The sequence below is a fragment of the Diaporthe amygdali genome (assembly GCF_026229845.1).
Source record: "Diaporthe amygdali strain CAA958 chromosome Unknown NODE_30_length_622097_cov_64_914702, whole genome shotgun sequence".
In the NCBI taxonomy this organism is placed as follows: Eukaryota; Fungi; Ascomycota; class Sordariomycetes; order Diaporthales; family Diaporthaceae; genus Diaporthe; species Diaporthe amygdali.
The window spans coordinates 194,398-218,187 of NW_026517050.1; the positions used below are offsets into that span (position 1 = coordinate 194,398).

At 51.9% G+C, this 23,790-nt stretch overlaps 9 protein-coding genes across 9 annotated transcripts; 3 read left to right on the forward strand and 6 right to left on the reverse strand.

Moving 5' to 3' along the window:
- Positions 1-1,193: 1,193 nt before the first annotated feature.
- J7T55_014131 (uncharacterized protein) lies at positions 1,194-3,738 on the forward strand (the record flags this gene model as incomplete). Its single annotated transcript, XM_053132181.1, has 5 exons — positions 1,194-1,240; positions 1,375-1,480; positions 1,557-1,770; positions 1,826-3,233; positions 3,309-3,738. 5 exons carry the CDS (start codon positions 1,194-1,196, stop codon positions 3,736-3,738), a joined length of 2,205 nt encoding a protein of 734 aa, XP_052989732.1.
- A 325-nt stretch (positions 3,739-4,063) lies between these two features.
- On the reverse strand, positions 4,064-5,565 carry J7T55_014132 (uncharacterized protein; the record flags this gene model as incomplete). Its single annotated transcript, XM_053132182.1, has 2 exons — positions 4,064-4,677; positions 4,734-5,565. 2 exons carry the CDS (start codon positions 5,563-5,565, stop codon positions 4,064-4,066), a joined length of 1,446 nt encoding a protein of 481 aa, XP_052989733.1.
- Positions 5,566-6,689: 1,124 nt separating this feature from the next.
- On the reverse strand, positions 6,690-7,801 carry J7T55_014133 (uncharacterized protein; the record flags this gene model as incomplete). Its single annotated transcript, XM_053132183.1, has 2 exons — positions 6,690-7,516; positions 7,672-7,801. The coding sequence occupies 2 exons, from the start codon at positions 7,799-7,801 to the stop codon at positions 6,690-6,692; spliced, it is 957 nt and encodes a 318-aa protein (XP_052989734.1).
- Positions 7,802-8,497: 696 nt separating this feature from the next.
- J7T55_014134 (uncharacterized protein) lies at positions 8,498-9,726 on the forward strand (the record flags this gene model as incomplete). Its single annotated transcript, XM_053132184.1, has 3 exons — positions 8,498-9,099; positions 9,171-9,269; positions 9,636-9,726. 3 exons carry the CDS (start codon positions 8,498-8,500, stop codon positions 9,724-9,726), a joined length of 792 nt encoding a protein of 263 aa, XP_052989735.1.
- A 691-nt stretch (positions 9,727-10,417) lies between these two features.
- On the reverse strand, positions 10,418-10,807 carry J7T55_014135 (uncharacterized protein; the record flags this gene model as incomplete). Its single annotated transcript, XM_053132185.1, has 1 exon — positions 10,418-10,807. One exon carries the CDS (start codon positions 10,805-10,807, stop codon positions 10,418-10,420), a length of 390 nt encoding a protein of 129 aa, XP_052989736.1.
- Positions 10,808-13,798: 2,991 nt separating this feature from the next.
- On the reverse strand, positions 13,799-15,243 carry J7T55_014136 (uncharacterized protein; the record flags this gene model as incomplete). The annotated part of the gene is made up of 2 exons (XM_053132187.1): positions 13,799-13,960; positions 14,068-15,243. The coding sequence occupies 2 exons, from the start codon at positions 15,241-15,243 to the stop codon at positions 13,799-13,801; spliced, it is 1,338 nt and encodes a 445-aa protein (XP_052989737.1).
- A 566-nt stretch (positions 15,244-15,809) lies between these two features.
- Positions 15,810-16,742, reverse strand: J7T55_014137 (uncharacterized protein; the record flags this gene model as incomplete). The annotated part of the gene is made up of 3 exons (XM_053132188.1): positions 15,810-16,121; positions 16,230-16,304; positions 16,479-16,742. The coding sequence occupies 3 exons, from the start codon at positions 16,740-16,742 to the stop codon at positions 15,810-15,812; spliced, it is 651 nt and encodes a 216-aa protein (XP_052989738.1).
- A 2,679-nt stretch (positions 16,743-19,421) lies between these two features.
- J7T55_014138 (uncharacterized protein) lies at positions 19,422-20,898 on the forward strand (the record flags this gene model as incomplete). The annotated part of the gene is made up of 6 exons (XM_053132189.1): positions 19,422-19,604; positions 19,667-20,018; positions 20,071-20,188; positions 20,250-20,326; positions 20,393-20,417; positions 20,538-20,898. The coding sequence occupies 6 exons, from the start codon at positions 19,422-19,424 to the stop codon at positions 20,896-20,898; spliced, it is 1,116 nt and encodes a 371-aa protein (XP_052989739.1).
- Positions 20,899-21,169: 271 nt separating this feature from the next.
- Positions 21,170-22,841, reverse strand: J7T55_014139 (zip zinc; the record flags this gene model as incomplete). Its single annotated transcript, XM_053132190.1, has 4 exons — positions 21,170-21,910; positions 21,989-22,214; positions 22,267-22,395; positions 22,465-22,841. The coding sequence occupies 4 exons, from the start codon at positions 22,839-22,841 to the stop codon at positions 21,170-21,172; spliced, it is 1,473 nt and encodes a 490-aa protein (XP_052989740.1).
- Between the last annotated feature and the right edge of the window lie 949 nt (positions 22,842-23,790).

The following is a 23,790-nucleotide window of genomic DNA, read 5'->3' on the forward strand; positions in this document are numbered from 1 at the left end:
AGAATTCGGCCGTCTTGGCGGCCGCTTTCAACATGGTTGGCTAGAAGCTCTTTCTAACCATGAATGCTACCTAATGCAGTAGGTTAAGGCAGTGACGTGGGCTACCACACACAATTCACATTGCAAGCTCAGCTCTCAGCAGTCCAAGCTTGACTGCATTTAGGTTTAATTGCTGGATGTCCACCCGAGTTTAATATAGCAACTCCCAAACACATCTCGTCAGTCAGCTATTTTCCCACCCCGCATGATGCAGGTGAAGCTGGCCTTGGCTGGAAGCAACCTGCACGTGTTATCCGACCCCAAATTTCAAGTCAGAGGATGCCGAAGCAAAATCTGTCTTTCCCATAGTCATCATTGTGATGTTGGAATTTATGTTGCGGATGCTGAACATTTTTAAATCCTGGAGGTCGCTTCCCTTCTACGGTCAACAATCGGGTACTCAATCCATGGATATGCAGTTCAGGTTTGCAGGTCAATTTGGCTTCGATCGAAGGCTTTTAAAAGCTGAATGAATTCAAGGGGAAAAAAGAGACATCAATGATAAGTACTAAATAAATCACTTTCAAGAATTCCCATTTGTTCTCAGGTTTAGCAAATATGTCATTGTCACTCGAATTCCTCTCTGAGGCTTCGCAATTCTCAGCTACAATTCCGAAGATTGTGTCTTCCATTTCAAGGCAAGGAAAGGATTCAAGGAGTCTGTGCCTTGAAATTGGTCACTTTCAAACTTCTGGTCAAAGTTGTTCCATTGCAGGGTAAGACCCTGGGTCCAGTAGATTTGAGGGGCCAAGCATTTTCTTCCCTGTCTTGGTTCTCAATAGAGCATGTAGTTTCCGAGTTTGAACCATCTTGAAGAACAAAATAAAGACTTAAATGACTGAAGGGATACCCAATCATGTAATGGTCTAATTTATTGGTTTGTTGCCTCCCTCCAGAAGAGGTGTTCCAGCCGCCATTCCTGCACGCCACGTAAACCTAGGCTGAGACATCTGCCAAATTTTCTTAAGTTTCTAGAATCAAGCGAGGTGGAATCCAACTGCTCCGAGCGTCAACATGGCGCTCATCTGAAATAACTGAACATGCATTCCAAGTTCACTCAGTAAATCGTGCCCCCTAACTGTAACAATAGTTTGTGATGCAGAGTATAGGTGGCTTTCAGCTGGAACGCATCGCATAGCCGAGTAAATTCGATAATGTGGAAATTTCTCAAATATGCCGTAAGAGAAACCAAGCCCTTAAAGTATGTGAATGAAAGTATTTAAGGAAGATCATCATTTCCAGTACCCTAGGCCATGACTCTAAAGGATAGAGTTTGTTCTAACGAACGCAAGGGCCTGACTTGAATGAAGGGCTAACAATGTTGAGGACGTTGAGAGAGGGGGCGGCGGCTCTGTTTCTATTTCACAATGTTCTTGCTCTGACGCCCCTGGAGTCGCTCTCTACCAATGGATACAAGCCTGCTATTCCCAACCCCACTGGCGTAAGACCTCAACGTCCCCTCTACCGAAACGACCCTCAAGAACCACACATTTCAGACTAAAGCGGCTGACTTGCAGAAGAGATTCGCATTAGTCAATGGCGCGAACTTCACTTTTGACGAAGGCAGCGGCTTCATCACTGGGATCACTGTCTTTTGGAATTTCCTCGACCTGACAACTGGCGATATCTCGACATGGTATCTTGGCTCTGAGATCTCAGAGGTTGTCTTCGTTGGCCCCAGGTGTACTAGTATCCTCTACATCAATGGCTCACAGGCAGAAATCGACGGCAGTATGGGCCTATATACAGCAGATGCCGCTTCCCTTGGGACCTCCTCAACCTTTAGCGACACTACCTGCGCCATACGCTGGCCTCAAGGCTGTGAAAGCAGCCGACGGTAGCATAAACTTCTTACTGTACTCCAAGGCCAATCCAGATGGGTCAGCCTACAATCCAATGCATGTTGTTGACCCCGTCTCGGTAGGTGGGAGCAGCGGCAGGATCTACAATAGCAGCTACGTCCGTGTTTGGAATCACTGGATCGCACCTCAACGAAACGCCGTCTTCGGTGGTACCTTGAAGCTGGTAAATGGAACCTATAGCCTCGATGGCGAGCTCACCAACTACGTTTCGGGGATTTGCGACATTAACCGTGCCGAAAGCCCGCGGGATTCTGGCTCAGCTGACCTCAACGATTATGATCTTGCGCCTGACGGTACTCTAGTGGCATTCAACACCAAGGATATCTACCTCCCTCTCGCAAATTACTCAAGCTCCCAAGTTTATGTAGTTCCATTTAATGGTACGGCGGCTGACGCGGTCCCAGTAAACCCACGCGATGCGTCAGCATACCCTGAGGCGCAGGGCTTGTCGTCGTCTCCTAAGTTCTCTCCGGATGGCTCGAAGCTTCTCTATACCCAGATGAACAGCATCACGAATGGAAACGATAAGAGTCTGATATATGTTGCCGAAGTCTCCAACAGAACATTCCTGCATGGCTCAACTGCAGACTTTAATATAACCCGACTTGCTGGCGATTGGGACCGGTCTCCGCTCCAGGTAGGCTGGAGTTTGGACTCGGAGTGGATTTACGCAGGTGCACCAGACCGAGGGGCAGGAGTTATATTTGCCCTGCCTATCACCGCGAACGAATCGTATGAGCCCTATAACCTTACGTACGGCAGCACAGTGCTTGGAGCGTACGCACTACCGAACAACACTTTGCTTATCACCGACACCAAATTCTGGACTCCGTGCGATATTTATAGCGTGAGATTTGATGCCAAAGCAGTCAAACATACCTACTTTAGAGCAAATGAGGCAGACCCGATCCTTTCTGCCGCAGGTTTGAACTCATCAATCGCCTCGGAATTCTACTACACCACGAACACCTCGGAAACCCAGCAACAGGCTTGGGTGGTCTATCCTAGGAACTTTGACCCCTCCAAGAAATATCCACTGGCGCTCATCAGCCATGGTGGCCCGGAGGCTGCCAGTTTCAACATGTGGGGTTTTGAAGGACAGTTTAACTTCAAGGTCTGGGCAGATCAGGGGTATGTCGTTGTTGCGCCCAACCCAACCGGAAGTTGGGGATGGGGTCAGAATTTGACCGACGCCGCTTACGGGACTTGGGGCTCGTACATATTCTGGGATATCATCAATTGCTGGCAATATGTCAAGGACAACTTGCCGTTTGTCGATGTGGAGAACGGCATCCATGCTGGCGCCAGCTTTGGGGGCTATATGTCCAATTGGTCAGTTATTCTACGCCATCTCAGATGACTCGATCTTGTCAGGCCACAGCAATACTGACAGTCTTTTCAAAACAGGATCCAAGGACAAGAGTTCGGTCGCAGATTCAAAGCCTTGGTCACACATCAGGGAGCCACTCTTACACAAGCACAGGGCGCGACAGATCAGCTTGACTTCCCGTTCAATGACTTCCTGGGACCCTTAAACTCAACCGCCTTCAAGCCAGGAAACCCATACTATGACTTTAACCCGCTCCTATACGTTGAAAACTGGGCGACGCCGCATTTCGTCGTTCACAGCTCGCTAGACTACAGGCTGGCCGAGGCCGAGGGCATCATGCTCTTCAACCTCCTGCAGCAGAATGGAGTGCCCAGCAAGTTGCTCAATTTTCCTGATGAGGGCCACATCATTGAAAACCCAGCCAATCAAATGGTGTGGTACAACGAGATATTTGACTTTATAAATCACTACAGTGGCGCGGGGAAGCAGAGCCCGGGGCCATACTGAGCCTTGGGTGCTTAAAGTGAAAGTTCTGCCTATTAGACACGAGTCTGCATTAATAAATATCTTCTCAGGCCTTCTTGATGCCCGAATAAGCAGTGCTACGACTGTTTTGGCAGGTCATTATAGTCCTCGGCTCTGATGGTGAGGCTAGACGGGAGAACGATGGTCGGCCCGTGTCATCTTTGCTAGGACTTTCAAGTGTCAAATTATAGATTGACATAATCTCTTCTTTTATGTTTATATTTACATTGAATCAAACCATGATTAGGAGAGCAGAGAGGCCCACTACCCAAACAAGTGTCAAGTGGCGCCTTACGGCCCCGGAATCCTAGCCCGAAGCGGGCAGCACCCAAGTGACCACAGAGTTTTGGAACACACGGCCGCTCCACTTCTCCCCGCTCTGAGTCGACACCGTGACATAGACATCGTTGCCAAACTTGTTGGTGATGACGACCGTCCTCGTGTTGTCGGGGTTCAGCGTGGCCACGCTCTGGATGCCGGAGCCGTCGCTGTAAGAGTAGCTGCCCGTGCCATTCAGGACAGTCGCGCCCTTGGGCATGAACTTGGAGAACTGGGCCATCATGTAGTAGTCGATGGCGTACGAGTAGGTCCTGGTTGAGGTGTCGACGACGACCAGACCGCGGCACGTGTCGCATCCGCCAGAGGACAGGTGCGGGCCGTAGGTGCTGTCCGATCCCAGTGTCCAGGCTAGCGAGCCCGACGCCCAGTTCTGGAGGGGTCCCATGGTGAAGTCGGCGGCGGATGACCAGCTGGTCGAGGGGGACGTCCAGCATTCGGTCATATATTGCAGAGTGTTTGGGTTTGTGTTGTGGAAGTCGGTGAGGGTGGCCCAGTCTGTATTAGAGGCGTAGCAGTGCCAGGCTACGGCCGGCACGTAGGCGGATGCCTTGTCCAGGACTGTTTGGGGATAGGATGGAACGTCTGGGGCGTGTCAGTATGGTTGGAGCGTTGGTCATACAAGATTGAAGTATTCTCACCTGTGTTGTGATCATAGGCCCAGACTTTCGTGTCAAGGCCAGCAGCAGAGAGTGCTGGACCAACATTCTGGCTGATGATGTCCCCACTCTCATCCGCGTAAACGTACATGGTTGGGTAGCCGGACTGGCTGTTAAGCGGCTCATTTTGAATGGTGATGGCATCGACAGAGGCTCCCGCGGCGGCATAAGCCTGGAGGTACTTGACGAAGTACTTGGCTAGGCTATCCCGGTAGCTGGGGTTGAGGTTGTTGTTCACGGTGGTCCCGGACAGGACACCGTTCAGCTTCATCCAGCCAGGTGCACTCCACGGCGACCCGAGGATCGTCAGGCCGGACTTCAGGCTTCGCATCTTGGCGAGCAGAGAAGCCATCGCATTGCCTCTATCGCCGAGGTTGAAACCACTCAAGCTTGTGTCCACGTTGCCGCTGTTGTCGTCGTAGCTGTAAGCCGGGTCACCACTTAGGTCTGAAGAGGCGATGGTGTGTCTCATCAGACTGAAATCGGCGCCACTGCTAGTCATCAACTCATCCAGCAATCGAGACAGGTCTGAGTCGCTGAGGCTGTTGAAGACCGAGACTGTGGCGTCGGTGACGGCAGCACCGAAGCCGGTGATCTTCTGCTTGTGGCCCGCCGATGTGTCGTCGATGGTGAGTTGCCATGTTGACATGCCATTGGCATTGCCGGCGCCTGAGACTGGTGCGTCGAACGAGGAGAGCTTATAAGTGCTGTCCGATGAAGAGCAGTATGCTGACGGGTCCGCCCTTGGCTTCAGGTTTGGTGCTGCCGATGCAGTCACTGCACCGGCGGCGACGAGGAGAAGTGAGGAGACCATGATGAAAGAACTAGGGATCGGCTAGGCCAGTTCTTGGCACTTGCTCTTGACAGGTCTGAGAGTAGGTGTGGACAACATGACGGCCAGTTCGAGCTGGTACGGACTAGGCAAGTAATATAGTTATTCAGAAACCCACAGCTGGACCATGGCTTTGACATTCCTACTGTGTAATATCGGTCCCGGTGATTACTGAGATGCGCAGATCTGATGTAACGGCACTACCGCTACCCGAAAATTAGCATACTGCAAGCACAGCCCGGTTCGTCCAGTCGTCAAGATGGCCCTTTGGTAACGAAGCTGACTGTCGAGGCCGATTTTTCCGGGCTTGGATGCCCTCCATTCAAAGCCACAATATTATCAAAGGGGGGAGGATTACACGAAATGGCCAATGATGTCTGCAGGAGTTTAGAGAGAGAGGCAGTTATTGTTCACATCTTAGTCTCTTTCATTCCCTAGGACTTCTGGCCAGACACAGGGTTTGCCCTGGAGTTGCCCCGGGGAGAGGAAGTCAATTGATGCTTCTGCGGCAAAAATAGACGGGCTAGACGGGCTCTAACGTACGCTTGTAACCGTGTCGGGAATCCCGGCGTCTTGGGTCGGAATCCTTCAGCAAAATTGAATTCTGCTGGCTGCTGGCCAGCTGGCTGGCTGGCAGGGTAAAAAGGAGAAAGATCTCTCCAGATGGCAGAAGGCAAGACATGGGTGAGTGATGTCCCATGTCTCTGGAGCCGCATGAGGTTTGGGGCGGTGCGTAATGGCCTGCTGGTCCTTGCAAGTCCATAGGCTACAGCGAAATAGCCCCCTGAGGAGTCAGATGCTTGACATTCGTGGCGTACCACCACACCGGGGAGCGCTGGCCTGTCCACCAATGACCAACGAGTTTAAGCTGGTGCCTGCAGCGGCAAGCTATGGGTCCTCGGCATTGGTAAGTTAAGATGCAGGCGACACTCCAAGCTCATCATCGATTCATCAATTAGGTTTAAGATCGTGTTTAGATCCACCCTAGACACAGCTGGCCGGCTGGCCGGCTCTTACTGCCTAGGATCGCACTCCCACAAACCGAATGAGCGTTGAGGAAGGACCGAGGGTCGGCGCAGAACTCATATTGACCTTCCTGAAATACTTCACAAACTCTCCTCCAACTCGATTACTAGGGGCATTTTGACCCCTCCAGTCGGCACCTTGCTCAGATCCCTCTCGAAGCCCTCCTCGACCGCCGGCCAGGGGCCCAGAGGTGTTATTGCGCGCGGGTTGATATCGCCATGGCTCTTGGTATAGTTCTCCTTGATATGCTTGAAATCAGTTGTCTCCTTGAACGCCGGGACGTTCCAGTACAAGTTCTTTAGCCAGTTATTAATCTGGGGGTAATCATGCCGGATAGTACCCAAGTTGCACTTGAAGTGCTGTACATAGACAGTGTCGAACCTGATGACCGTCGCATAAGCTCTTACATCCAGCTCGGTTAGATCCTTCCCTAGGATGAATGGACCGCCGTGCTGGGCGATGATCTTCTCTAGCTTGTTCAGTGCGGCAAAGACCACGGGGACGTTCTTGTCGTAGTCCTCCTGGGTCGTCGCAAAGCCGGCCTTGTAGACGCCCACGTTGAGGTCGCGCTGCATCCAGACTGAGATCCTGTCGATCTCGCCCTGCAAATGGTCCGGATAGAGCGTCACATTGGAATCTGCTTCAGGCAAAATGGAATTGAATCCAGTCTGCAGGTCACGCAGGAGGTCGGTGGATTCGTTGTTGACGATGGTGTTGGTCAGGGTGTCCCAGAGAAGAGGTACAGAATATCTGCCCTTGTACTCGGGATCAGCCTTGAAATACAGCTCATGGAGGTACTTTGCACCAAAGAGGGGATCGACGTTTGCTCCGGGATATTCGGAGTCGGAGGACGGGAATTGCCAGCCTGGCCAGCCGTTCTCGTCGCCTTTGGGATATGGCTTGACAACTGTAACAGGAATAATGTCTTTCAGCCCTTTGAGATGGCGAGCGATGTTGGCGCGATGGGCGAAAGGGCAAAAGAGTCCTGCGATGACGCTTAGACGAACGCTCTTGACAGCCAGAATATATTTCTCTCATGTGGTTTTCTAAGGGTTAAGCTACCAATGTATAGTCGATACCGGTCTTTCTCTGGCTTGAACGGCCCATCAGGAGTGACCTTGCCATGCCATGATTGACTGGTGCCAGCCAAGTGCCCGGCGACTGTGCTTGGTGTTGGGCGGGCAGATGTCATAATGTGTCGGTTGATTGCTTGCAGTCGATTGCGGACAGACATATACAAGTGCGAAGATGTGTAAGGAGGCATCAAGGGAGATCATAGTCGACGGTTGGAGACTCCACCATGTCGCCATCGCTGAACCCAATCCCATGCACCCGTGTGGGCAGGCTTTCACGCAAGGAATCCACAGGAGCTCGCTCTCGTGGGTGAGCGCACTTATGACGTCAATTTTGAGAGCTTAGAGCAAACGGTCTGCACAGTAGACCAAGTCAAAGGCTGTGAGCAACGGTTCCTATCTCAGTCCGTTGTGCACTTACACAAGCAACGGTCATATTGTGCACACATCGAGCAACAGGAGCATTTTCACACCATATCACAGTTCCGCACGACTGTCCCAATGTTGCATCGACGTGAGGAGGCACGAGACCCTTGTCAGTGGGGGGATGGGGGACCTCAATGGCCAATCACGGAGCTCCATCTCCGTTACTCAGCAGAAACTGTCGCGGGGAGCTCGAGATCCCGTCCCTCCGTTTCAACCCATCTCTGGTGTTGTTGATCTAGATCCCACGCGTCTCTCTGCCTCTGCTTTCCTCCACACAACACCCTCTTACTCTGCGAGGGTCTTCTGAGGCAAGAAACAGACACGTGTGTACGATACAAACGACCTTCACCGAAATCGAGTTCAAGGCCACAACACGCACTCCAGCAAAAATGGTAGCAACGCGCTCCGCCTCTCGTGCCCTCACTCCAGGCCTCGACATGGATGCCCCCGACCTAAGAGTCTCTCCACGCAAGCAACGAGCACCGAGGCCCGCTCCTCCGGCCGGATGGTCCCACGCCCCAACAACCACCACCCTTATCTGGCTGTTCGTGTCCCTGCCACTCGTAATATGGGACACCGGCTACGTCCTAGGGCGCCCCGCGACAATGCCCGGAGGATGGGCACACGCACCATTCTGGACTCCTTATGCCTTGTACGGCGAGGTTGATCATATGTACGGCTTCAAGCAGTTCAACCTAGGCAATGGCTTCACCGCGGCCCAAGGCACACTGAACGTCATCGAGACCGTTATGTACATTGCCTACTTCATAATCTGGTATCGCGCTGCGGGCAGTCTTGGGCTGAGGGATGCCAAGGAGAGGAGGAGGATTGCTGGCAATCAGGCTGGATTGGCCGTGCTGCTTGGGTTCTCGGCCAGTGTCATGACAGTCAGCAAGACTGTTTTGTACTGGTTGAATGAATACTTCTCCGGCTTTGACAATATTGGGCACAACAAGCCTTGGGATCTTATTCTTCTATGGATCATTCCAAAGTGAGTTTCTAAACCCCGCCTCCTCCTGGTCTTCAAACAAGATCTAGGACTAATGTAATGCCCTTTTGCAGTGGTGCCTGGCTCGTCGTTCCCTCCTACATGATTTACCAACTTGGCTCCGAGCTGTTCGACGCTGTCAACATTGCATCGCGAGCTACGGGCTCTACTAAGTATGACTGAGCCTGTTCTCGGGCATGGAAGAGGAATGTACAAAAACCAAGACGACACCAAGACATGTGGTAATACGGAAAGAGAGATGAGCCATGAGAGATGTTGAATCTGATTGTACGAGTGATGTGAGGAGCATTGTGCCACGAGCGAGAATTATCGAATCCTTGAAACCCCCGTCAGGCTGGACTTGGCTATGCCCAGTCTGCAAAGGCGATCTTCGATAGACATCTATCTATCGAGACCTCATCCCGAATTGATTTCCACGTTCTACAGCACCCAATCACTTTATACGAGCCGCGAGATGCTGCCACCGTCTATTTTTGGGTACACAATGTCTTGTGCCGCTACGCAATTGCCCCTCGCAGACCAATCACCACATGCTTTGATTTCTCGTCTCAGCTCTCGGGCTTCCTCACCGCATGCTGCAACGATGCCTCAAGCCGATTCGAACACTGATGGTTCTGAAACGTGTACCCCAGCTTTTACATGCTCATCCTCGGGCAAGCGCACCGATATCTACGCCCCATGATGGCGAACTAGTGACTGTCTTCTCAAACTGCTTGCTTCGCCAGCTGGTTTGAGTGCAGCCTCAGGAGCTGTCTTCGGGTTGCGCTTTCAGCTTGTCTCATGGTAATTCATACCATGCGCCCTGGTTCCAGATTGAGAGGAAAAGCCTCGTCCGCCAATGCTTTCGGCTAGCATTTTCTCCCACGGCTGTCACTTGGTCCCTTGCTTCCAAGACAGGAAGTCCACCACCATATCTATGTGCTTAGCACTGACAATCCGACCTCCTACAAGATCGACCGGAAGTTACAGCGTTCTCTGCAAAAGTGTCCAGTCGCTTGAGCACATTTGTAGCGCTTTGACTGGGCGGTAGTGACTGATTCCGATTTGTCATTGACGTTGAATTTCTAGGTATCTGCCGAAGCGAATGACGCGAGAGACATCCCTCAATTGAAAGCATCCCACCACCCGGGGTCATTTGCGAGAGAGGTAAACTTTGAACATACTGCCAGACACCCTCACCTCAAACTCAAGAAGGGAAAAGAAAACCAAGACTCCATGGAAGCAATAAAGCAGCTCGGTCATTCGGTATTTCCCCCAGAACGTGACCACATCACCTAACTGGTTCCTCCCATCTAGCAGTCTAGTGCTTGTCGAAGGGGTTCAAATCGATATCGTCGGGAATGTCGGGAAGGTCCAAGTCGTCCCGACGGTCCAAGTTATCAGTCACATCTGGCTCACCATCGTTGTCATCGTCTGGGTCAACCGAATTCAAAATTCCATCGCCATCAAGATCCTGGTCCAGGCTGTCAATAGTCCCGTCATTATCTTCGTCATCTTCGAAGTCTGGAAGTCCAGTATCCTCATCGATTTCCTCTATAACCTGTCGAGCAATGGGCAGATGCCGTGCGATGACGGACTCAGGAGAACCTCCCCGAATAGAGAGGGCTTCGTCCTTGCGAAGTTGGCGGACTTGCACGGGAGAGGCGATGGCAGACGCCAAAAGTGAAACTAGGACGAGAATGGCCTTCATGTTGTTTGAAGATGTTGAGGGAGAAGATTTGTGCGGGAGAAGAAGCAAGATGATCAGATGACTTTTACTGAGAACGTCTAGTTGTTGGATGATACTGATAGAAGTTGGCTTCTGTTCATCAAGGTGAGGAGGATCCAAGTCTTTATACCCGGTGACCGCGCTTCGTGGTTTCTATTCTGGTAGCTCGACGATAGTCAAGAGAAGCTGGTTGCATACGCTCAGCCTTCCTACCAAGACTGAACAGCCGCCGGTGAAGCCCACGGGGCGACGTCCAACTCTGTATAGAGTTGGTAGAGCTCATCTAGGCAATATAACCCAGCTAGTGCTAAGCTGAAGAATTGACGTAGGCCAGTCCGCCGATCGCTATATTGCAAAGAGGGTCCGAGTCTTCGCGCAAGCAGGCCGTGCTTACTATAGCAACGGCTTGGAAGCTGGCCAGTCTTCGAACCTTATTCTTGCGGCAACGGCCAAAAGGAACCAGACTGGTGAGATGGCTACATCATTGCAAACGACAGCCGCCGCCCAGGCGCCGGCGGTGGCTGAAACAGCCGACCACACAGCGTACCCAAGACCACACAGCCGCCTTGGCGAACTCTTGAGCGACGTTGAGCCTTCAATGCGCCAAACAATGTTCTCCACCCTGCCCAATCATTCAATGAGACAGAAGCTGTGCTCGTTTGCGATCGGAAAGTTCAGCATGACTGGGCCTGCGTGTTTACGCAAGCGTTGTTCTAGGCTCTTGAGCTGGGCATCGAAACAAAGCTTCATGTGACAACAAACACACTATATCTGGGAGTTCCTTGCGGTGTGAATCATTGTGCAATCGCTGCACTGTCTTCCGTCTTCTTTCATTTTTTCCAACACGATCTTCGATGACATATGAGCCCAAGATGTTGCCCCATAGGCCAACGGCGCGTATTGCTACCCAGGATTCATACCTCTACTAGCAACAGCGTGCCTCAGTCCCACGCAAAGCTATGCCTCGTGTTTAAGCCTCAGACAGCCATATCTCGCAACCTCTAATTTATTTTTAAAGCTTTTCTGTGAGAACTTAGAAATTGCTGCGTGTAGCCTCAGTAGACATGTTAGGACACATTCAGTAAAGGCTGGAAAGTCGGACTTCCACACCTTGGTCAGTCCTCCAGGATTTGGCACGCGAAAACACCATGTGAGTGGAGGAACCCACCACAAGCATTCAGGTGACCTTCCAAATTAATTACAGAAATGAAAATTCCCGTGACGTAATCGAGGTCTGCGATTTGAGTTTGCTCGTCGACCGGCTGAATTGGTCTGATCCACGAATAAGCCCCCACTCGTGATATAATCCAGGACAGGCTATCTTAATTACACACATTGTAACAACAAGGACAGTTACGTCAATGATGAACATCACAGCACAAATTGACGCTATTATAAGCCTTGATTGTATTAATAACGTGACCAAACAAACCTTGAGCTCAATGACAACTCGACGAGCTTGGTTTCGGCCTTGCGGACCTGAGGTCTTCAGAAATAGCCGAATATACATCAGGTAATACCCGTTCAGCAGTTCAGCGAAGCCCAGGATGGCACAGTCCGCGCATCTGACACCCATATATGCATAGCACCTTGAACTAGATCACCTAGGATGACATAATTCTTGGCTTTCATCCTCTTGACACCAGCTTTGTGTGTCTCTTTTGTGTTGTTCTTGTCAGCTCTACTTCACAACTTATTCCATTCCCCGCCTCATGCGGCCAGTATCGTCTACCTCAATTCATGCCAGGCATCACTGGGTCTTCGGTGGTACTTTTGGAGGAGATCTTCTCTTCTTAACCATGGCCCACACCGTCATGGCGCTGATGAAAATTACAACAGAACCTAAGCCGAGGCCTAAGCCCAGACCGAGTTTCTGACCAGAGCTTAGAGATGAGCCTGCTGCTCCTGAGGATTCTCCAGGGCTAGCCGAAGGTAGCGCTGTCTCAGTAGAAGGCTGCGAGGACGAAACCGAGCTGGAAGACGTTGGTGTTGATGAGGTAGTAGTAGTAGGTATGATTGTGCCGAAATATGATGAGGCAATGGCAGATATCTTTGAATCCGCGGCGACTCGCAAGCCATTGCAAAGACCCACGAGAGACTGGTTATGGATTATATATTCTCAGCATATCTCTCGTGATTGTAGGCACTCTCGCTGAGCGCAATGGACTTACATCGTCTCCCGTTCCGAGTTGGGCACACAGCGCTACTAAAGCAACCAGATTTGCAGTATCAGACTGAGAGTTTGCGTTCATTGACAATTGATTCGCCTCGTCTGCAACTTGCCACGACATAATTCCAAAGGCTCCAAAAAGGATGGCGGTTACCGCGCCTAACACCTGCAGAAACCAAAGAAGAATGGCCTCTGGAAGGCTTCAATTCTCAGGTATACTAGTAGGAGCCATATTTTGCGATTTAGTAGATCGAGCTGGATCAGCTATCACTTGATTCATTTCAGGAGCTGCCTGACAGTCAAGAGGGGCACCTGAGGTTTATGAGATTGACGATAGAACAAGGTGAGCATTTGCAGCTTGGGAGGCCTGGTCATTTTTGAACGCCACGCTGACAACTCAGCTCGGGTTGGGGGCCAGGCACGTAAGCTCAGATCTTTTACTCGTGCATGCATTCCTTCGTTCCGGGACCACCTGAGTAACACGAATCAATCGCTGTCGCTGAAAATGTACTTGGATCTGCAAAGGATTGATCAAATTCTATATTGTGAAGTCAACGTTCTACGGAATTGTTCAAAACTCGCATAAATCAGCTATATGAGAAGGCTTTTATCACGTAAGTCGTAGAACATTGCTATGAGTAAAATTTCAACCAAACCCCTGGATTTTGTGACAAGGCCTGTCATTTGTACAAGTGAAATGATCAACTTCAGGGTAGCATCACTTCGATGAGTCGCATCAGCATTTCCATCCTCGCTTTAATTTGAACAAGCAGTCAGACTCAAGGTTCAGATTTCAACGCATGCTACTGTTTTTGCGTGAGTCTTTCGAGGAGCAGTTCGCTGTAGTTAGGATAGACAAATGAGTTCGATTTTCCCTGCTCAAGCATGCGCGGCTCCAGCGCTATGGTGCCAACGGCCATGGCTGTAATACTATGGCCGAAAATGCCGTGCGACTCGGCCGTCTCCTGTCACGATCCTGAATCACATCTGTACATCTAACCCGCTTCAAAATGGTTGTACCTGCGCGCATTCTGCTCCCGGAGGCCACACGCAGCCAAATTTGGACGCGAACCACACCCCCGGCTTCATCCCGGTCCCAGCAGTTGAGGGTATACCGGAAGTCGCTCTTGAACGAAGCAGAGTCATATGCTAAATGCATACAAAGGAGCATCCCAAAAGTCGCATAAAAGAGAATGATAAACGCGGCCATGCTAGCACGTCCAGTTTCGTGACGTAGCCCCAAATTGGCCCCGACGCTGATCTTCACCCCCTTCGGTTGCATGAAGAAACCCCCCTCGTGCCTCTCGATGTACTGTTTTCTACTCCTCGGACATTTGATCGTCATCTGATCACAATCCTTGAACCACTCCGGGCGCGCCGCTAGAAGACCCCATTCGTTCTCCCCCAAGTCTTCCTGCTGCTGTGTACTGGCCCCAGAGAGGAGCTGCAGCCCGGCGTCTGCTTGCACCATCTTCCACGCAAACAGTGACTCGTCCGATGAGCTTGACAGTAGCTCCTGCTGCAGCCGTCTGAACGCACCCCAGCCCTCTCCATACCGCGGGTCCATCGTGACGCCGAAGAGACCCAACATGCTGTACGCCATGTCCTCCTCGCGTTCCGTCTGGCGGTTTGCGATCCAGCTGAACTTGGTGGCAGTGCATGCACTTCTGAAGTCCTCTTTCGTCCCATCTTTGAGGTATATACTCTGGATGCGGGTGATCTTCTCGATGTGCTCCGCCAACTCGGCCCTGTCGCCCATTGGGTCCCAATTCTTGTCGAAGAACTCGAGGTGGCGCGGGGCGAGGAGCTCCTGCAGTGTCCAGCCACGGGAGAACCATACGGAGGGATGACCTGCTTCGTTGATAAAGTCCTCCGCGCCGGCTCCCTTTCTGATGACATCTGACAGATAGGTAATGCACAACTTGGCATCGCGGTACCACCGAAACATAGAGTTCAGCGACTCAGACAGCTCAGCAGCGCTCGACTTGTCAATGCAGCACGTGTCGATCCACATCCACTTGATCCCTTTGGCCCTGGCGGTTTGGCATGCGCCACGGATCTTGTCCTGCTGAGGTGATTCCAAGGGTGTGGTACCTGCTGCCTGGAGCGCGTTGACATGTCGCCCGAGCTGCTCAAATGTGATTTCCGAGCCCAACCATCGATGCGAGAGGATTGCGTAGCCTTCTTGACTGAATACGGAGGGGCTGTTGGAGACCAGCTCGAACGTTGTGGTGTTGAGAAGACGCATCTTCGGAACCGAGTATGCGATACGCAGCGTACAAGGTCACTTTCAAGCTTGCGACGACTAGGGGTATTTGACAAAGGATGAGTTTCTACAGTAAGAGTTTTTGCTTCGCAGCCTGATATAGGCCAGCACTCACCACGCGATAGGGTGCCTCAGGGGCGCCAATATGCCAACGAGGCCGCCGGTCAGCCGCAGCTCCACGCGATGTAACCTTAGCTAACTCAGCCAGTCATCCTGCCTGCCTGCTTCCATCTCAGGAAATGTGATTTGACAAGAGCGTGCTACTTGCAGTACACATACCCCTGAGTCCATGCCTGGGGTGTAGTCATGAACTCGTGCAGCCCTCTGTGGACAACGTTTTATTCATGTCTGGATGTTGAGATCCTATCGCAACGCAAACACAACTGAGCACAAATCAACAAAGCAGCTCGAGCACGAAACAAGTTAGTCCCCGTATCCAGGGCCGGAGTTGAGTGCCGACCACACGCGCAACAACACTTTTCTTCGCATCTCCCACGTCTGCAGCCTCCCCCCCCACCCCCCACAACGGCGCCCCCCCCGGCCCCCTCTCAAGCCACGAACGTGTCGCCGCCCATCTCGCCGCTCAGCTCGCGAGAAGTGGGGCCGCGACGCGCAGCCCCAGCCGTGAGCGACCCGGTCGACGGGGAAGAAGCGCCGACGTAGCCCGGCAGAGCCGCCGGGGCCGCCTCCTCGCGGGCCTGCTCGTCCTTGAGCTCGCGGATGTGGCCGTTGAGCCACAGGCCCTCGAGCTGCTTGGGCTTCATGTCCTTGGCGCCGGCGATCTTGCCGCGGCAGGCGGCCGAGCCGCAGAAGCAGTCGAACGGCTGCGCCATGTCCCATTCCGTAGAGGGGTAGAAGAACTATACATTTTTCAGTGGCAGAAGCGCCCGCGGTAAGTTGACCCGTCCGTCTCAGAAGACAATATTGGGAAGGGGAAGGGTGGGACGGGGGAAAGGGGTCGAAGTCACACAAACAGTCAGCTCATCGCCGGGCTTCAGGCCCTGGGGGCCAGCCAGGATGGTCATGTTGGCGGTATCAATGATCTGTACAGGTGCGCGTTCTAGGTCAATAAATCCCCGCGGTACCGTAAGACAATGTTCCTCTCAAAAGCATCTCTCTCAACCATGGTCACACTCCCCGCTCTCTTCAACACGTCTTTTCAGAACCGGCCGAGCTCTTTTCTCCCCCGGGTTGCTTTCGAAGAGGAGGAGACTGACCAGAGAAGGCTCGCAGGAGTGGTTGAGATACAGCAGATCGCTGTTGAGGCTAATGTGCCTGTTACAGTCGACCTGGACCGTGGCGTAGGTCGGCTCGTCGGCCAGGGTGCACGGGGGGAAGGACAGCTTGGCGACGACGCTGAAGGGGGCCGCGGCGGCCGTGGACACGCTCTTGGAGGTGAATTCGGCCTCACTGTCACTGACGATGACTTGTAGGAAGTGGGGGTGGGACGGCTGTGTCCAATGCGGCTTGAGCGGTCCCATGGCTCTGGCGTTTGCAAAATGTTGTACGGAGAACCCGACTTTACACGTAGGCCAAAGAGCTCTCGTGCGTCCTTGTGTGGGCGAATTGGCCTCCTCGACAGTGTTGAAATGGACTGCCTGGTAAGTGAGTAAGATAGGATACTATTTGACTGAAGCCCTCAGCACTGTCGGTGGGGATATGTTGTCATGCTGGGTAACGCTACTCACTAGAGGTGCGTTAATTGCGGTGCATAACCTCGGCACCGGACGAGAGGCCCCCGGCCATGGGCCGGCCAAGCCCCCACTAACTGTTCTTTCCTCTCGGAAGCGACGGTTTCCTTTCGCATCTCCTCATCTTATCGAATCACATCGGAAATCTACGTATTTTATGATATTTATTCTCCTCGCGCCTTGAGGATTATGGTTACTATTGCCAAGGCTCAACGTTGTTTCTTAATGTGAAGGACATTGAACTTGGCGGTTGGAGACTGGGGCTGACTTTGAAAGATGGAACGAGCCCGAAAAGTCTTGCCGCTCTTGAAATCTCGTCTCAATACTGTTCATTGTGGAAGCTTACGTACTAGGTAGCTGAAGGGGCTGGCTGATTTTAAAGGAGGTGTCAAAGTCAGATCAAATATTAAAAAGAGATATTTGCACCCTTTACAATGGGTTTCCCAGTTCCCCGGGCATAGTCTTTTTTTGTTTTAGTCTCAGTATACGTACCGAAAATTGGATTTGGACTCATGATTAAAATCCGGCGAGCTCACAAAGGGTACTGCTTGGTGTAGGGCCACTTTCAATGATGAGTGCCTCAGAACAAATTCCATGTCCGAGGAACCTTTTTTCAAGAAAAAAAAAACGAAGAAGAAAAAAAAAGACGAGCTCAGGCGAAATGTATTGTGATAGTGTGTATCCAGAATCAAAACATTGTTTGTGGCCACAACTACAGCATGCATTCGTTCTCGCTAGCGCTTTTCCACGTGGCCAATGAGGTTGATCCGGAGACAGTGGGCGTACGAATGTGTATGGGACAATCCAGTGCAATTGATGTTTGAAGTGGGTTCGACGGAAGCGTGTCATACTTGTAAATCATCATGCGGCCCCTCTTCCCGCGAGATCCACAAGAGAGAAGGCACAAATATCAACAATGCTCGTGTGAGGTGGAACAATGCTGTGCTGAATCGTCGCTTATTCTGCGATTGTGGCCTTCGACGGGTCATCTGCACAAGGGTGTCACGGTGCACAGGCCCGTTTGGAGTATTCTTTTTCCCAAACATTACTGTGACTGACGATGCTGCCTTCTCTTGCAGGTCTGGCCGTGTAAGTGAGGTTCATCGTGCAACTCCTTATCTTGCAGGGATGCTTGTTTCTGTTATTGAAAATTCTGCGGACTCGAGTGTGTCGATTCGTTGTAGCGCGGTAGCTATGCTGCGCGAGAGTTTTCGTCCAAGACCAACCTTGCATCCACGATCCTGTCACGGACATGGGCAGAAATGGAGGCTTGCTTCTAGGCCGATCTACTACTATGGAAAGAACTAGCCTAGCTTCTTAAGTGTGCTTTTAAGCGGGGCAGAACTTTGTCACTTACTGCCGCAATAACGGTAGAGTTGCAGGCTTGTGGGCAGTCGTCCCACCAGGTCGGATCCAACCCCTATGGTTCTATTCGGGACGAACCCCATGACGGGCATTCGATTTGACGTACGCAGTTCTCGCCAAGCCCAAAAACCAGATTACGGAACTCTGGGGAATCCCGGGACCGCGTGAAGAACGACATGGCGGACCGGAGGTTTTCCCCCCCAAAGACGAAATGTCCCGTCTTTTAACCGAAACAATTTCCATAAATAATCCGACGACTCGCACTGGAAGCCCTCGACTCGTACCAGCTCCGCTCTGCAATGTGACGAGGTGACATCCAAGCACGTGGTGCCGCTCCAAGGACGTTTCAAGGGGCACCCGGGATTCTCAGAAACAGCTGGATCTGCAGCATGGAACCTGGTTACAACCACCCAGCTGCCAGCCTGCCCTGATGGCTGCAGCGCCACGCACGTTAGCCCGGCCGAGGCTCTGCGCCGACGGCCACGAGCGAGCACTTTTTACGCACCAATGTGTAGCACCCACGCACCAATGTGTGAGACATACTTTTCGATGACAGCCACTACGATCCTTAGCGAAAGTGGCTTCCTGCATGACACTGTTGCAGGAAAGGGGCTACCGGGTTGCTCCGCGCAGAGTGGACGCGAGGGAGCACGGCCGCCTGCACGCTACACTGGCTGGCGACACACCGGCCAGAGAGCCCAGAGGCAGCCTCGACGAAACCGGTAACTTCTCCGCGAGGTGCGGTCTGCCAAAAAGAAGCCAACGAACTCGCAATTAATTTGGTACCCAACCCAACGGCTTGGCTGGCGGGATCCTGGCTCCGAGTCATGTCACGCAAGGTGTTTTATTCCGAGACTGACGCCTCCGGGATGAGCTGACGATACTTGTGGGTACGAGCCACGGCTCCGGGCGGGCTGAAGCAAGATACAAAACTTCAATGAAATCCATGGGGGCGCAGGCTGGTATCACTTCTCGAGGTGGCTCCTGGATTAAGTCATTCTGCGGCCCCCATGTCTCCTACATAGAGTCCCGAAAATCTTCATTTCCAGCCAGCTCAATGTTTGTTCTTTGGCCGGTTGCAACATTCTGCACCGTCTGTTGACAATGATTTCGACTCGTAGTAATTTCAAGGACAGCGTGATCTTGGTCGATCCCACGAACGAGGTCAATGCGGGATTATGGAGCCTGTTCGCCACGACCACCGTCTTCCTGGCCGCCCGCCTATGGTGCAAGATGACCCGAAGACATGGGCTGTGGTGGGATGATTACATTCTCATTTTCTCCTGGGTATGCCAATACCAAAGTGTCCCATCGTCTGAAGAGACAGACCAGTCTAATGTCCTCTCTAGGTCGTCGTACTTTTCAACGATATTTTGATCTCCGTCGAGTTCGCGACCGGATATGTCACCAAGGGGGAATGGGATGATCGCATGCACATACTGATCAACATCTCATCCTGCGGGACCCTCGTCGGCCAGGCCATATCCAAGACAGCCTTTGCAGTGTCTCTGCTCCGAATGACCGAGCGATGGCAACAATACATTCTGTGGTTCATCATCGTCACAATGAACTCGTACATGTTTATCAAAGTCCTTTTTCAGTGGGCCAGGCAATGTGACGACACTGACTACGACGTGTGGTATCGGCCGCACTATTGCGTCGACTCTAAATTCCTTGATCACTTCAAGGAAGGTGGAAATAGTAAGCCTGGGCCGAAATCGAGCAAAGGGACTTCGCTGACTCGTGTTATCAGTCTACAATATCTTGATGGACTTTGTCCTGGCGCTCTTCCCTTGGGCCATCACGATGAAGTTGCGCATGCGCAAGTATGAGAAAATTGGTCTTGCATTGACCATGAGCTTGGGAATGTTGTGAGTCTTGCACCAAGAGAAAGACTTGTTGGCCGTGATACTGATATATCAACCTACGCAGCGTTGCCATTATGTCTGCTGTCAGAACGTGGTGGGTGGGACGGGATGTCTATGGGGACAAAGATGCACTATACTTCTGTATGTTTCCCTTCACCCCCCAATTACTAAGTTGTCTCAGTCTCACTAATACCGTTTCTTTTCCAGGGAGGAGAAGTGTATCTATGATATGGTAAGCACATACTACCTGGTTTTAGATGGCCTTGTGGACTGCACTACGCGACGCCCACAATGCGTCGACAACGGTTCGCAACCAATAACCGGAGAACACATGTACTGACAATAACACTAGGTTTTCGGCCGAGATTACTGGAACCATCATCGTCCAGTGTATCCCTGTCTTGCGACCGTTCATACAAGAGGTTCATGCCGCGATATCTTCAAAAACATTCGGCCATTCAACAGACAACCCGAAGACCACTGTGTCGTTAAACAAACTCGATCCCAGTTCAGGTACATACTCGGTAACTGTGACGAGTGCTGCCCCTGAAAAGGCCGTGCAAAAGGGGTTAAACGTCGACACTTCGGGAGCGCGAGGCGACGTATCTCAGGAATTGGACTTCCAACCAAGGCCCCTTTCACGAGGTCCGTCGAATGACTTCAACCTCCCTATTCAGAAACCGCACACATCGTGGAGCCCTGTCAACTCCTGAGATTGGAGGTACGAACCTGTGACAACATCACGATGAAGGGTAGCACCTTAGAGCCAGGACTCAAGGATGCTCATATTCGGAGGGCGATTGGTCCCGCCGAAGTATTTGTACATTACTCCGCACGTATTTCATAATTTGATGAGAAATTATTGATCAAGGCGTGGTGCCACCGATGCAATCTAGAGTATTTCCATCACAGTCCGCCATGTTACTATATTTCGGCGACATATAGGTACAGAGGTGGCTGAAGAGGAGGATGAAGAGGAATGAGCTAAGCCCACTTCCCAAGGACACCCATCAGTACGATACCAGCGCAGAGCGAAGCCCCGGCACCAAGTGTCTTCAAGATGCCGCTCGACAGAAGCTCGCCACCTTCGATGACCCAGTCTCTTGCCCACATATCGACGACTCCGACCCAAATGAGGATACCCGCAGACAGGGCATCTAGCGTACCGAAAGTAATGACCGTGCTAGGATTGTTTCCGTTGAACGTGTCTAGTACGCCAATACCGATCGCCATCCCAATTGGAGTAATCAGAGCGAAGGCAGTAGCCATGACAAGCTTCGAAGGGAAGATAGAGCCCGGCAACAGAGAGATTCGGGCCCCTAGGGCAAGACCTTCAAAAAACTGGTGGAAGACTATCACTATGAGCAGTGTTTGGTAGAACGAGTCCCCAGCAACAACGAGCGTGAGGCCAATCAGAACGCTGTGGAAAAGAATTCCAGCTTCCATGACCAAAACGGATAGATGGCTATTGGGCCCGACATGATGGTGGTCGAGCGATACGAAGGCGTTTCGGTTCTGTTCAGGGGGTGGGGTATTCGAATTGGCCTTATTTCGCTCTCCGAACGTCTCTGTCGTAGACGTTTTAGGGTGCCGGGCAGCGTGCGCAGCGACGATACGGAGGCCGACATACTCGACCAGGAACGAGAGGAAGATGCCGACCATGACTATGGCGCTGGTGGTTGCCTCGTACGAGAGCTCACCGATGCAATCGTTTGTGAACATCAACTGTGCATGGGTGTATAGCTACAAGCAATGAGCAGGACGAAAAAATGCCAGAGGATGTCTTGGAGCCTATGGACTCACGTGGATGAAGGCGGTAGAGATGATTACGCCAGTGCCAAACTGCTTGACGGCCATCAAGACAGTCGCTCCAATCTTGCCGATCACGAGCTTGTGTAAGAGTAAGGGGGCGAGCACACCGATAGCACTGGTAACGAGGACTATGAACAGCGACCCGATTCGCAGTCCTACGTTGTACTCGCGCTCGCGAAGGCCGCAAGAGACTTCTTCGCTCCCGCCGACACAATGCCTGGAGCTACTGTGAGCATTAGGAATCAAACAGCAAATCAGATGGAACATACTCAACACCTGCATGGAAATGGCAGCTCTGCCCCTCCGATTCTCCATGTGCATCTGTATGCCCTTCTTCTGCGGCCTCTTCACCCTCGGCATGGACTGTGACGTCGTTGCCGGCTGGGTCCATACAGTACCTGAATAATCATCAGTATATCAAACGGAAGAATGAAAGAAAAGAAAAGTAAAGCAAATTGCCTGCTTACATCTCAGCGCCATGCGCATGGCAGCCAGTGTACGCTGGAGGGACTTCTCCTGTCGGAGTAGCCTCAACGTGCACCTCGTCGCCCGCCCCGTTGATGCAAAACACTGCTGTTTCGTGGCTATGGCATCCTGTCACAGCAGTGGTTTGGGCCTCTGCAGTCGCTGAAGCGCTCACGCTTTCGGGGAGGCTGGTAGCCACAGTGACGGCATGTGTGGCACGAGCTGTCTCTGCGCCATCCGGACCGTAACAATACTCAACGGCAACAGAAGTTTCCGTGTGGTTGTGGCAACCTGTGTATGTCGTTCTTTGGCCGCTCACGAGAGATATGGAAATGGTCCATAGCAAAGAGTTTGTGCAAATTTCTCTCAGAGACAACATCTTGTCGGCGGATTGGGTGCAGCAATCCACTTCCCTGTGAGCATCAACGACTGATGGCCCGGTCCTATAAAATACGTACCCGATTCCCTCGGCCGTGGTTTCCTGGGGGAGGGGGCCGTGAGAAATCGCCTAGTCAATTTTGCCCAGCCCTAGTACGAGCATGTCCGAGAACCTTGATGGACAGGCGGTGGGATGATCTTTCGTTAGTTCTAGTTGCGCCGCATCGCCAAGTAAATAACGGGGGTCGTTGCTCGGCGTTTCTTGCTTGGCGGCAAACCTCGACACCAGCATTCGATATCATTCATAACGTATTGGTTTGCTGAAGTGCAGGAATGTAATCAATACTCTCCCACAACACGCCCGCAAAGTGGGGGCTGGTATTTTTCTTCTCTCGAGCCCACCTGCGGCCTAGCGAGCCTCGGCGCGGCCGCCCTTGCCTCTCTCTCTTTCTGCAGCGTCATTTTCTGCGCAGCTCGTGTGTGGCTTTTTTGAAGGAATGAGCATGATGTTTCCTGCATGCCTGAATTATACTACTCCGTCATCGGGTGATCGTCTGAGTGGAGACTAGGCGGGGTTCTTGGTCTGCAGCCCTGCGATGACTCTGTCGAGCCAACATCTTCGTGTGGTGCGTAATGAAAGGCGTGGTTTTCCGAACGCTGCTCTCTCCGCCCCTCCTCACACGGAATTCTATAGAAAATCTCTTCACTTTTGGCAGAACCATCAAGGTTCTCGCCAAGGTCGTTGGATGACAATGTCCCTGCTTTTGGCATGGTCACGATCTTGGGTGAAGGTGGGCGCCGGCGATCCCCTCATGAAGAGCTGGAGTGACTCTCCAATATTCGCGTTCTAGCATTATATAAAATGTTCTCAGTCTTTCGTTGATACGAACAATAGATGGATGATAGAGTCGTTGATCAACCTCAGTCAATATCTCTAAGCTTGGTCACAT